Consider the following 14,419-nt stretch of genomic DNA (forward strand, 5'->3'; position numbering starts at 1 on the left):
CTGCTAAAAACAAAGATATTAGCAGCTCATAAAACTTGACAGTTGCACATAAAAAAAATGAAATGCTGTGCTCCCTTGGCAGCGGTATCACATCATTATCGGCATGAGCATGTGAGGTCTTTGCCACCTCAAATCCGCCAGCTGGACTCTATTGGACCTCTCAAATCACAACAGATCTGTTTAGATCAGTCTAGCATACGTAACATCTATCCCTCACTTATCACTTTTTAACCTTTTGCTTTAACATTTAGTCAATCTTGTGTTCACATATGTACCATTAGGCGTCTCAGCCTCTTGAATTGTTTTTAACCCTGGTTTTACTTTTTTACCACTCTTTGGTTCTCCTCTCCTAATACGATTTCACACTTGGTTTTACTTTAATTATTTATGTTTATTTATGATATATTGTAAGCTGTCCTCAGGTGTCTAGAAAGGCGCCGTGAAATAAAATGTATTATCTTAAAAGAAGAGTTTACGGAGAGATGCAGTGTTTTTACCATTTTAACTTAAAATACTGATATCTCACTTGTTTTACATTGGCATGTTTGAACATTACATGCAATAGACTGATGAATCCAATCCAAGACTGCAGGTCAAACAGTACAGATGATGGTCATATTACATATCTAGTCCACATCTATCATTTTAAATGTGTTTAACTTAGTTCATGTGGGTGTGGTGGAAACAAGTCAAGTCCTGCTGCTGTTCATTTAATCACATTTATTAAGACAGTGGCTGCGTCATGTCTAGAGACATCCAGAGGCACATCTGCTTCAGCATCAGGTGTTAGTCAGTGACCTCGACCTCAGTTCACACAATGAGAGTAAAAACACACCATGCATGGTGCTGGCAGAGGCAAGAAAAGATATTTACTCCAACGGTATATCCTGATGTGGGGGGTTCGTCTCATTACCACACTGTCTGCTCCCTAATTCTCCCCACCGACCACAACCGAGGACACACACATCTCATTTATACAGACAACCGTGCAAACACCGCACAAAACCATGGCAGCCTGCACGCTCACAGCACCAACATCACCGCCGATGGATGGATGACCTTGTGCGTTCACGCTCAGGTCACCTCGAGCGAAAACGCGTCCACGGTGAATCCACACCGAGTACAACAAGTGCTCCGGCGGCTGCTCTGCTGTCTGACACACAGTCACCACACATTGCCACCTTGGAGGGGTGTATGCAACACCTCCTCGCTGCTATCCAGTGCGGTTTTAAATGGTGAAAGGCAGGAATTATACAATCAACATCAGGATCACCACCACCATCAGCTTGCTGGAATGACCCCCTCCCACAGCATCAGCACTTGACATCAACATGACACACTCAAGGGCATCCGGCAAACCAACGCGAGAGCTTTGAACTACACAGGGTGCATGGGTTTAAATGAGCCTCTATCCATCTACACGGATGGCCGCTGGAATCTTGTTTTTTCCCCCTCACCTTTGCTGTTGTCTTCTTCTCTGTTGAGATGCATGACTCTTCTTACAGTGTTGCGCTCATTTAGGCTTCAAGCTGTGCTCTTTGTCAAAAGAGTTCTCCGCGTAAACTCTTATTCCAGTTCTTCTGAGGCTTATTGTCTCGCTCGGCTGGCACGCATGGACGCGCCTGCACTTGTGCGTCCTCCTCCCCTTGTTTGTGCCGGAGCAGGTAGTCTAGGTGATGTTGGGAGTCTGCATGTATTTGGTCTCTCTCACTTTCTTCCCCTCCTCTGCCTCCCCTCAGTGTCTCCCTCTCTGAGTCGCTCAAAGGGATGGTCGCGGCGGAGCTTTTAGGGAGGAGACGGTTGGCAGACGGGCGGGGTGACGTGAAGTAAGTCGGTAGGAGGTCGTCTCCTCGCAGCAGAGGCGAGGGATCGGTGCGCCCTCAGTGGTGTTGACCATTTGATCAGAGGTCCTCAGCATCACAGGGACGCTTTACACCCACTCTCACATCACAGCACACACTGATGTGCAGCACATTTGATCAGAAACCACAACAGGATGCTGTCATGCGTAATTCGCATTTCTACAAAGGCCATTATCGCTCATATTTACAACCAAAACGCTATGGCATCCAGCTCAGGCTGCTTATAGCAACTCCATTCGATCAAAATAGTAATTGTGACAGAGAACTGATTCCAATAATCAATACACATCAGCCTATAGGAGTGTATAGATTATAGTATGGGACTGTGCCGAGAGAATAAAGAGCGCACGTGAAACCACAAGTATAAAGACATCTCTGGTACTGTGGCCAGCAGCACTGCAAATTCATGTTTTGAGTTACAATCACACAATCGCCCCCTTATATATCGATCACTCCAATAGCGATAATTTCACCCTGGGAAAAAAAATAATAGCATCCGTGTGAGAATCGCACATTTTTACGCACAACCTGCAGAAGTTGTTGGGGCTGCGCTGAATCTCTCGCTTACGTGTCTTTCCAGCTTTTTCATTAGTGTCAGTGTCATGGGCAGCGCGCGTGCTTTCATCATCATCATCATCATCATCATCATCATCATGCCATTACAACCAACAGGCCCGTGCACAGGATCATTTACTCACCGTTCACGTTCGCCCGGAGCCACGAGTCTCACACGGCTCACTGGCGGTCTCTAGTGGTGAGTGTTGATCAGTGGCAGTCATGTGGATGTTAAGAGATGGAGACCATTCTTCGTATGGGCTGTTAAAGAAAACATACGTTTTAGTGGGCTCCTTTTTATAAACTGTGCTTATTATTTGTGATCTTGGATTACGTTAATGAAACTAGACTTTTTTTTTTTTACTAATATCACTAAACTTACAATGTGCAATTAGTGTCTCACTGGCAGTGAAATGTAATGTTCCATAATACAAAAAATGATTGTACTTTTAATGCAGTCATTAATGGAAATGTGTCTTTCACTGGCATATGGCACTCAATGCAGCACAGAAAAAGTACAATACTTTACCCAAAATAAAATTTCAGAAAAAATGGAAAATACTTTATGTTAACAGGAGTCTAAATTTAAAATTGAGTAAAAGTTGACCTATGGCAATCACAAATTAAATGTGCCGTGTGCCTGATCAGCTTAATGTGTCCAAGGTTCATCCTTTAGGGGTTAGGTTTAGGCAGCTATTCAGCTGCATAATGGCAGTGGGGATAAAATGTTTTTAAAAGGCATTATGTAATGCTATAGTGAGGAAACAAGACGATCTTGACCCACACAAATCTTAAATCTTATCTACAATATGTTGTAACAGCCTTTTGCCAACGAAAAGGGGGAAAAAAAGTATAGATTCAATCCATTTTTCAGAAGAAAAGCCCATAGAAACATGATTGACATGTCTTGACGTGTTTTTCAATTCGGCACATCTGTATCTTGGGAAACATCTCTTCATCAGTTTCATGCTCTGCTGTGTTGAGTCTCATTTTGACACTTGTTCCTTTGTTCTCCCACAGATCGCTTTCTGACACCTCTCTCGTGACAGCCCTTCTGGCATCTTGTGTAATTTTCGTGCAAGGCAGATAGTCCTCTGTTACCACCCTGCTGGTTCTGCTTTGCAGCACGTGTGGAATCTTCTTAATCTATTGTATTCACAGAGCATTCATCCTTGAGACATTTGACACAGACGGCTTTTTCCAACTCCATACTTCACATTGCATCAGCTCTCTTCCTCACGCCCTCTTTTTTCTCCCACTATCTCTGTGATGAATATTTATTAGCCTGTCACACAGTCTTCTCTGAACTCAAAACAACACATTCATCAGCCCAACCACAGCCACGCTTTAATCCTCCAGCAGTTTTCACTATATTGTGTAATTTCTCAACAAAGACTTGTTCAGGCTCCGGGACGTTGAGAGCTCTCACAAACTTCAGGTAATTTAAGAGTCATTACATTCCAATCAACTCCATTATCATAATTGTTATGAGCATTGAAGCAACACAGCTGAGCACCTCAGCCTTGGGAATAATGTGCTGTATATTTCCAGCATGTTTACGGGCCTTAATGCACAAGAATGATACAACAGGTGAGCAACATATATGATTCCACGTACACATATATCACTGTGCTATAGTGTAGAGTGTCAATATGTTATTTATATAGTCTGTCATCGCCATCTTAAGTGCCCAGACAAGTTTGGTTTCTATCCTCCATCTTCCTTTACCATCCTCTGCATTTGTGTGACAAATGAGTAGCATTTTATACCCCCCTTCATAGATGGTCAATGTCACAGAAACAAAAAGAGAGATGGACCACCTGTCTCACCCAGAAAACCACTTTCAAATATTGATGTATTGAGATGCTCTGCAGACCTAAGAATCTCCTCCTCTCTGAAAAACACACAACAGCAGTAATTTTGGAAATACTAAAAATGTTAGTTTATTTTCGGTGCCAACGAACACACGCAGATGTAAACATAAACTCTTGGTGGAGGTAAATAATCTGATTGTAGTTGAGGAACATGTGGCATCTAAAACGAAACAAGAAATCGACATCTGACCTGACATCTGAAATCATGCAGAAGCATTTAACATCAAAGAAAAAACACTGTAAAGGTTTAGAGAGCTGCTGCAACATCACAACTCCAAAGAGCAGTTTAGTGCGGGTGTGATAAGAGGCCGAGAAAGAACAGTGTTCTCAACCAAGCTGCAGTTTCAGTGGTTTGAAGAACGGTCATGACATGTTCTGAATTGCTCAATGAAACAAGGATGAACTAATGCACCAATGAAGACAAATCACTGACCCATCAGCACAATATTCAAAATACAAATCACATTTGTTCACTATATGATAATCAAAACAAGGCAAACTCACATTGGTCATGTACACAATCCAGATTGGAAAGGATGAAGCCTCCACCATGCAGCCGGCCAGCCAGGTGACTTTGTTCAGGAGGAAGTGAGTCAGGTGAGCTATAGCTTCCTATGTAGCCTCTGTAGGTGGAGCCTCAGGAGGAAGTAGTGGACCAGGTAGGTGGGGATTTTCCACTGTGGTTATTGCCAGATATTACACATTATTCCACTCTTTTAAATGTTGTGATAGTGGTGTGAACCATTATGGTTTGAAACGCTTCCGTCCTAGATAATATCCTTTGGTTCAACAAAATTGGATTGTGAATGTCCCAATAAAGAGGTTTGCACTGAATCACGAAAAATTATGTCTAGTTTTAGCAAGATCAAATGTTTTAGCGGTCTGATTGTGAAGCCACAAGTATTAATTATCCTCCTAGGCTATTTCTTTCATTACATTAAAAAAATGTGAAACAGACCAGAGATCCACGGGGGCTAAAGCTATCAAATAAAATGAAAGCAGAGCATCAGAATAACAAACCTCTGTGGCTGGGGAATTTTTTTGCAGTGTCTGAGATATTCAAATGAAGGAATTAAAGGATTGTATGAGACTGAAGGACAGGATTTATAAAATATGGATGCACTGACCCATTCAGAAACCTTTATTACGCAGCTTTTATTTACTGCACATGTTTGGTTTAGCCCCTTCAGTTTTTCCAAATTTTTTGTGTTGGAGATGAATTGATGAATCTCCAATGAAACCAATAAATCCACACTCAATAAACTAAAAATTTAAAAGCAAAAAAGAAGAAATCTTTTTTGGAAATGTATCACAAAAACATGCAGCTATCATTCACAAAAGAATTCAGATCACTTAATATGGCTCCCAAAATATGGTCAGGTGGGTTAACTTGTGTCAACTTTTCTTAAATATCCTTTAGATTTGTCTAGAACTCCATTGGTGTATGCATGTGGCAAATTGAATTGATCAGACCATGTTTACAATGACACACACTTGTGTACTTTGGTCACACTGCAAGTCGGGAGAAAAAACATAACATGAGGTCCGAGGAACCCACTTCTGACCTCTGGGGGAAAAAAACCTGATGATGCATAGATCTGGGCAAATCCGGTGTAAAACAAATGTTAAAGCTTTGTTTTGTTCCAAGGAGCTCATTAGGCTCTAATTTTAAAAACTAAAACATTTGGAACCACCAGGTCTCTTCTTAGAGTAACTGGCCATGGAGGGCCTTGGTCAGGAAGGTAAACAAAAACCTGAAGACAGACTACCATCTCAACAGCGCTCCATCAGTTAGGTATTAATGGTCAAGAGGCAAGTAAGAAGCCAAGCAAAAGGCATTTGAGTCCTATGGTACCAATTTCCAGACATCCACCCTCATCGCCTCCAGCCTATGTTTCAGAGTTGTTCCACCTGTCCCTCTGTCCAACTTCTTGAGGGGTCTGGCTTTGCTACAGAGTTCCTGTTCACTCTCCTGCTTGCCTCACTATCCAGTGCTCTCAACCATCTGCACAGGCTCCAGAGAGCCTCCTGCTCTGCCTTCAGAGAGACCCTGCCTTTGCTGGTGCCCTCCCAAGTGGCTCAACCTATCAGTTTGGTCTCTGGGTCATCCTCCCAAGCAGCCTGGCAGGTCTGCTCAGCCTGGAAGTTAGCTCTCCTGATGTCCTGCCCTGGGGTCAGACACCCAGGCTTCCCTGCACACTGGTTCTCCAGCCCTCAGGCCATCTGCTTGAGGTCTTCTGCTGTGCCCCTACTCAATGCTCAGGTTATTGCCCTGAGATTCCAAGCCCTACTCCTCTGCTCCCTGTCCACTGGCCCCGTGTATTCCCATCAGGAGGGATGTGTCTGCAGAGTGCCCTCTACTGCCCCTTTGTCTAAATGATGATGCACACAGGAGAATATACAGTAAGTGATGGCTTAATATTTTACTAGTGATTGACTGAACAAATGCTGTGGTTTCTCCAAAAGACAGTCGATTGCAGCAGTGAGCTTGTGAAGATACTTGTAATATCTTGGAGTGGAGAGGAGTTTAATAACTAAAAGGCAACAGCAAAGGGAACTGCCCCAGCAAAGGGAACTGCCCCTTGTCTGTGTACTTTCTGGTAGTGATACAGTTGGTATAACTTTTAACAAATTCTGCAATTAAAAAACACTTAAATAATATTCCTCTATATTTTATCATAGTTGATTGTTAGATCATATGTTGCATGAATGAGAACCAGTTCTTTGTTGGTGAAATAATGTTGGATCTCTGCAGCATTTGTGGATTTAATATGACAGATTTCAGCTCTGTCCATCTGTGACCTGCCCTTGGTGCTTCACTCAGCTGTAATGTTGAGACATGGCCACTCAGTGGCAGTGTTAGCCTCCAGCTGACATCTGAGACTGAAACGCTTTAGAGGCAATCTTCATTGTTAGGTCCTTCATAGTAGTAGTTTGTAATATTTAGGGGAATCTGTCAACATGGAATATAATATAATATTCATAATTGTTTTCATCTGTATATAATCACATGAAATTAATAATTTGTTGGGTTTTTATTACATTTGTATCTTCCATTGAGACTGACATGTTTCTACAGTAGACACTGGTTCTATCTGAAGTGTTTCAGGGTTTCACATTCTTGGAAGGGGAAGGTGACTGGAAGTGTATGCATACACTGAACCTTTATGGTTTATTTGAATCATGAAAACCATAATGACCAAGTTAATCCATTGTTTTTGAGGGCTCATTGAAAATTTGCAATTCATTACAGATGGTCACATTTCTTCACATTTTACTAGCTTGGCTTTAATGTAAGCCTGTCACGTGGGGCTGGTCCGATGCATGGAACATGACAAGTACTGTGTTTGTGATTGGTTGTTTGTTTGTTTTCTGAAAATGCATTAGATAATACTATTCAAATGGTTTCTAAATATTTTTGTTGTGCAGCAGACAAAAGTGGTTGAGAGAGTTTTTGAGGAGTCTGACTATGTTGTTACGTTTTACTTTTTGTTTTTTGAAACATTGTTTTGTTGGCTATCTCTGTGACCCAAGTATATATGATTACACACATTTACACAACAGACCTTCAACTGCGGGCCAATTATAGACTGTATATAAAGATGGACAATGTGACTGTACACTAGCAGTAAAATAACAACATCATGATCGCCACCTGGTGGCTGGTGTATAAGGGCACGGTTAGAGCAAATATCGCAGGTTCATAAAATCTACGCTGTGATTGGCCATGCCATAGGATACTAATGTTTCATTTACTTCCTTTCTCAAATTGGAAATTAACGGCAGGCAAAGATTTGTCACTGATACATATGCTTAATCAGGCTCTTTGTCAGAGCTCCTGCCTCCTCGACGTCACTGGTAACTGTATATGTTGAATAACTTTCTCAAAGATGGCTTCAGTTATTTAAGGAAGTTCCTCTAGCACTGATAAATGTTAGTGTGTTCAAATGTCTGTCATCTGATGCTTTAAGAATGGAGGGGAACGTCATGATTGACAGCTGAGACTGACTCCTGATTGGTCGAGGGTGTGTGTGGACCGTACTTCTGCGCAGTGTGTTTACGAAATGCGCGACATGGCAGCTGTAGCATCCGGGATATTATAGCTCCATTTCTGGGTGGTAGGCGGAAATAGACACGCGTCGTCCAGGGAGATCATCATCATTAGGAAGCTGTCAGCAAATCATGAAGCTAACATATACAAACTGATAACACATTTGACGCAATTAAAATCAAATTAGCTTTAATACTCGTTCATGTTAATTTTCGAGAACACTGGGCTTTTGTTTGTGCTGATGTTTATGTGGTGACGGGTGGAGCTGCCCGGGCGGAGGTAGCATGCTCAGGCGGGGCGGGCGGTGTTAGTTCTCGGGGCACCAGACGACTGCAGTGGGCTCGCTCAGTGTTTCTATACAGGTTCCGGGGCGCTGCTGCCAGCCGCTGTGCCTCCGTAACGTGACGCTCCTCAGTCGGTCAGACACACACCGAGTGATGCGAGAGCGGCCAGCGCCACCATCCCTCACTCATCCGAACAGGAGGTGACTCGTTCGGCGCATGAAATTCCTCAGGTAAGTAGAACCAGCTGTGTTAGAACAATATGTCACCACGATGAAGCCAATCGCCGATGAACCGCTCAGTCAGTCGAGCCGTTGAGTGAGGCTCTTCTCCGGAGGGAGAGGAGGAGCGGCGGTGGATGGATGCTGATCTCCCTCTAGCCTGTGGATGTGTAGCCTGGGCGTCGGTGCTAGCAACGGGGCGCTGAGCTCTGACTGATAAAAACAAACACTCGCTTTGGGTGTAGTGTGTGATTCAGGCTGAACAGCGTTAAAAGATGAGTGCTGTCTGTGGAAGTGTGTTCACACCAAAAAACCAACGGTGATTCATCCCTGCGCAGATCCGGTCTACGCCTAAATATATCGATTGTACTTCTGTTAACCACAGGCCTTTAGTGTCTCATCAGATGGGGAAGGTCATCAATTTTTACACGTTCTCAATGGTCCTATTCCTGCACCGTTTGTACCTTCATTTGCAGGCTGCTCTGAGTTCTCTTGGTGGAAATGGCTTTTTCAATCCTAATATATCTGCTCATTTCTTTAATCCTCATCCCTTTAACACACACATGTCTAATTTAATCCCATCCATGGTGCCAATCACTAAACTGAAGTTGAACACTCGTTCTCTACACCCCTGCATGGAGCATCTACTGTAAGGTTTCAAGTTGGGTTGGACCTCAGTGAAATTAATCTGTATCTTACACTTGGTGGAGGGTTTTTCTGTTTGGTTTTTTTTATTGCCTTCATTCAGCCTTGCCTGCTGTGTACCACTCTGAGCCAGCACCAGCCACCGGGGAGGGCAGTTGCTGACAGGCGTTGTGTCTGGCTGTTCATTGTTCAGAGGGAGCTGGGGACATGGCTCGCAGGCTCTGCTTTGCATCCTGCAACATTACATCCATACCATCTGTCCTCACCCAGTCATGCAGAGTGCTCCTTGGTCAGCCACTGTCCGATTGTGATGTGATATGTCTCCGGGCTTTTCTGAAGTCTCCTTGTGTTTTTTTTTTTCATGAAGCAGTGAGTGTGTTGTCCCTGTAGTCGATGCAGTCCACAGTGGAATGACTATACACCACATGTTAACATGCATCAGTGTAGTAGCAGGAGTGTAAACCTTATTCATGATACAGTAGGATTTAGATCTTTAAGACTTCCATTCATCATTCAGCTCTTTTTCAAGTGTTAAAAACGTTTTGTTTTTCATTATTCTGTGGCGAAATAACAAAATGACAAAAAAATGCTTAATTGTTAACAAAAGTGCTAAAAAGTTTCCCGGTTCTCCCCCTTTATCCAGATCTGCACCAAAATGTAATGGATTAATCTGTGGCCCATGTCCCATCCTTCCACACAAGTTTCGTGGACATTTTTTCAGTTCTTTTTGTGTAATTATGCTTACAAACAAACGAAGAAGTACAAAAACCCACCACCAAACAAACGGACAGGGGTGTAAACATAACCTCTTAGGTGGAGGTAATGATACAACATGATTGGTTCAAACATCGGCTCAGTGATATGAATGCAATCACTGGATAAATATATTTTAGTATTCCACTCATTTGAATCTAGAAGTAAATATTTGGATTTTAGGTTTCTGAGAATAAAAGCCAAGAGTTCAGGCTTGTACCTTGAGGAGGGGAGAGACGACGGAAGGAGCCGGAAAACAATTGCTGTGGTGCAGTTGAGGAAGAGAATGACGACCAGGACTATGGAGGATGAGTGCAGATAGAGGAGAGAAATGTATGGCTCTTAGAGAAAGTGAGGGGCCCCCGGAGAGCCATGACTGAAATCTATAAGGCCTTGGAGGATGCATACAACATTTTGACCTGCTGCTGATTTGAAAAGAGGAGAAGCTTAGATTTCATCATTATCCTGCTCGTCCTGTGGTTTTGTGTAGGTCTGTCATCTCTTTCTCTACACTGTTCTCTTGTGCATTTATCTCTGTTACACCCGTTTTGTCACTCCATCTCTGTAGCCAGGGACAGGTTTTCTGAGTAGCACCTGCACTGAAGGACAAACACCCTCCTTACTGTCTGCTGCAGCCCGAGGATGCTAAATCGGACACTGATGGGGGAAACAAAATAGGGCAACTGCCTCGAGCCCTGCTCCACAATTTATGAAGGATAATAACTATTAAGAAATGTGTGATTAAACCATTATCATATCAGGGCAATCGATCTAAACACTAGGTCTGATCAAACAGCAATATCTCTTTAGCAGAAATTAGTCTGCCTCACTGTGGCAGCACGCATGGCAGTGCTGCAGGAAATTCAGTTATCTGTTACATAATATCATGTGTAATATCTTCCTCAAAGCTTGGCTCGATGCGCTATGGATTTCACATGTCATACATTGACATTGTTTCTGATGCTAAAACATGTTAGTGTGGGCGGAGGGACAATAACACGCTATTGTGCCCTCTGGCAAAAACATGATTCCAAGATAATAAACCTACAGATGAATCCACAGGGTGGGTGTTGATTTCCATGTTCCAAAACTGTTAAAAAGGCAACTGAAATGATGATTTATGAGAAGGCTTTTTCAAGATGAGTGTTCCTGCAGTGTTATTACGGACAATTGCGCTGCTGTAGAATTGCTTTGTGAATTAGCAATTGAGGCAAGGGAATTTCTGTCTATCAGGATTTAGCATGTGGAATTTATGAGCTGTAAACCACACAGTTGATGTGATAACTAGCAAACAGAGACGTGCAAAGGGATTACAGATTAGTGTATTCTACACCTTAAAGCTTGTTGTAGGTTAATCACTGGAAAGGAATTTGTTTGAATATGATTTTTTAACTTTTAAGTGACAGTCTAAAATTTGATTGCAAATCAAAGGAAGTGACCATCTGACGGTAAAAATTCCAATTCCACCTAAAAAAGGAATGAATTAACTGCATATGTTAAATATATTTCTTATCATTTAAGTACAATAATTTATTTACTTTTTTACTTCTATCATCATTTTCAGAGACCAAGAAGCTGTTTTTCAATTGCTAACATACACTCAAAGACACAAAGATGTTCCATTAATATTGCATGTGTGGCTTTTTGTCCTCGATACAAAGACAACAGAAGAGTGCATACCTCAGGCAAGGCTAATTACTTATCTAACCATGTTAAAGAAAGTGTAAAAAACATCCTGGATTTTTTATCAGCATCCACTTTTACATTTAATGGATTTTCCTTGGGTCCTGCACCACCCCTCCACAAAACTTCATGGAAATCGCTTTTAATTTAATAGCTTTTCAGAAATCCTGCTGACAGAAACACAGACAAACAAACGAATGCCAATGAAAACACAGTGTCCTTGACAAAGATAATTATTCCTTGAATAAAATAATTTTGCGTGAGTTGCCAGTTATCCAAGTATTTGAGATTGACATTAGGATTGTTTAAACCCTCTTTTGACTCACAGCCTGTATCATACACACCACTTTGGGCGGCATGTTTGTTTACATCCATGTCCCTTACGTCCAAGTTTGCGCCAAGCTCTTTCTTTCCAATGATGCTACTTAAAAAATTGTGATTGGCCAGGCAGCCAGGAGTAGTGTGTCTCTTGTCTCTTGGCCACTATGAGGCAATCATTTATGACTCAATAATCTGACCATAACAGACAAAAATATCTTGTTGTCTGACCCAGCATTATTCACCGTCTGTAGAGGATCAGATGTCCAGATGACATCATCGCTACAGTTTCTCTGCTGCTTTGATTTTACAAACACTGAGCTTCTCAGCATGTAGAAAATAAGGTTAGAAAATAGATCGATTTTCATAGACGTTGCAAGTTAGTTGTCATCAGTAAGAGAAAATTTAGATCAGCTCAACTCTGCTGGTTGAAAATATACAGAATCGGTCTATTTTCTTTTCCTTTCTATCAACCTTTTTATTATACAAGATAATTTGAAAAATCACTTATCTAATATTTCTAAAGAGAGGCTCATTGATCGTCCTGCATTGAATATCGGCTGACTGCTCTGTTTGCATCGTAATGACTTTATTCTTTGTCAATTTGCTTCCAAACAGATGTTATTCTTTTATTTTTCTGTGAGTTTATGGTTTAATCACAATACACTGTTCCTCACAAGGGGGGATGATTTTAGTGGTTCACATGTAGTGGGCTTAAATACAGCATCAGAAAGACAACTAAATGACTAAATGATGAAATGACTTGCCGTCCTCTATCAGATGTTGATGGTGCTCTGAATAAATATTCACATCACATATTCAGTTTGACAGTTTTATACAAAGTTGACCTTTTGGATTACATTTTTACTTTACTAATTTTTTATGATCGTGGTGTGAGAATTCTCCACAACCATAAAAAATGCCATGTTATATAACAGTTAGTCAATTGTCTATAGGCATGAATATCTTTGCAGGAGTTGTGTCATCCCTTGTTGTCCAGCTCATGACACTTCTAGTATTACATACATTAATATGACAGCCACATTAGTTCCTCTCAAGTTGTTTTGACAGTGCTGTCTTGTCCGATTTGTGTTTTTCCTTGAAAGTGTGATCTTTGCCTCTGCCTCTGTTGTGCTTTAAAAAAAAAATCTCTTCAGACTTGATCTGGAGACACATCTATTGCCTGCAGTTTTCATTCACTTGCTGCTATGATCTGTTTGTAGCTTGACCGATCTGTGAGAGGTTGAGCACTTTTTCTCCATGAAGTGTTAACTCTGGGCTCAGTGATATGACCTATTATTATCTTTAGTAACAGGTAAAGGAGACTTGTAGAAATCCAGGTCACATCCTGTGGATCCGTCAGGCATGTTGAAGGGTGCACTGTTTCAAGATTTTGTATTTTCATCGTTTGTGACAGTTCTTAAAATGTGTGCCATTCTTTGAACTATGGAGATACATTGTTTTTTTTCTCTGAGTAGATAAAAAGCTGTAAGCATGGACCACTTTTTCCCTATGTCTGCCTCTGCAGAATGGTTTCACACAACTTACTCCTAAAATGAAAGTTAAAGTTCAAATCAGACTCAGTATGTTTGCATACAATGTCAAGTGAACAAACATAATCTCTAGATGTATTGTCTAAGTTGTCAGTAGTTGAAACTGCTGTTGAAAGTTAATTTTCCTAAATTCAGTGGTGTCCCTTAGATTAAAAGAGGTGATGTGTACACACCTCCCTTTATTGGCATGCAAATGAGTCCAAATCAGTTTCACACTCTTTGGTTTAATCAGGTCAAATTGGGAGGAAAGCAAGACGGTTAGAAAGAAAGCAAGAGAAATGAAGAAAGAACAAAAGAAACGCTTCTATCGCAGTGCTCGTTAGAAAGAGAGACCCATTCTCAGCTGCATTAATCATGGGTGACACGAAAAAAATCACTCCTCGCCAACATTCAGTGAGAAAGACAAAGAATGAGAAGCACTGAAACAGTGCTACTCTATGACTGGTTCGGTCTGACTTCTGTCCTCTTTCCCTTGTGCCTTCTTTGATATATCTGATAAGGCTGATGTGATAAATTTGACTGCATGAAAAAACCTACAGTGCAATTTTAGGTACTAGGGTTTGAACTAATTTGACAACTGGAATTTGGTACCATTCCCCAACAGTACCTATTGTCTGTACTTC

General features: G+C 41.6%; 2 protein-coding genes across 6 annotated transcripts in view; one reads left to right on the top strand and one right to left on the bottom strand.

Annotated features, from left to right (window-relative positions):
• Positions 1–1,952, bottom strand: part of syt7b (synaptotagmin VIIb) — an 86,051-nt gene extending 84,099 nt beyond the window's left edge. For 2 of the 3 annotated variants that reach the window (XM_020098644.2, XM_020098642.2), the window contains exon 1: positions 1,458–1,950. In XM_020098644.2, the coding sequence (XP_019954203.1) occupies positions 1,458–1,491 (34 nt within the window). In that variant the 5' untranslated portion in view covers positions 1,492–1,950. Of the gene's footprint in view, positions 1–1,457 lie in introns of all 3 variants that reach the window. The other variant, XM_020098643.2, reaches the window with a different exon arrangement.
• A 6,467-nt stretch (positions 1,953–8,419) lies between these two features.
• Positions 8,420–14,419, top strand: part of apba2b (amyloid beta (A4) precursor protein-binding, family A, member 2b) — a 283,847-nt gene continuing 277,847 nt past the window's right edge. The window contains exon 1 of one of the 3 annotated variants that reach the window (XM_069524695.1): positions 8,420–8,856. The gene's annotated coding sequence lies outside the window, so the exon portion shown is untranslated. The remainder of the gene's footprint in view (positions 8,857–14,419) is intronic. The other 2 variants (XM_069524690.1, XM_069524707.1) reach the window with 2 other exon arrangements.

The sequence above is a fragment of the Paralichthys olivaceus genome, chromosome 1 (assembly GCF_024713975.1).
Source record: "Paralichthys olivaceus isolate ysfri-2021 chromosome 1, ASM2471397v2, whole genome shotgun sequence".
In the NCBI taxonomy this organism is placed as follows: domain Eukaryota; kingdom Metazoa; phylum Chordata; class Actinopteri; order Pleuronectiformes; family Paralichthyidae; genus Paralichthys; species Paralichthys olivaceus.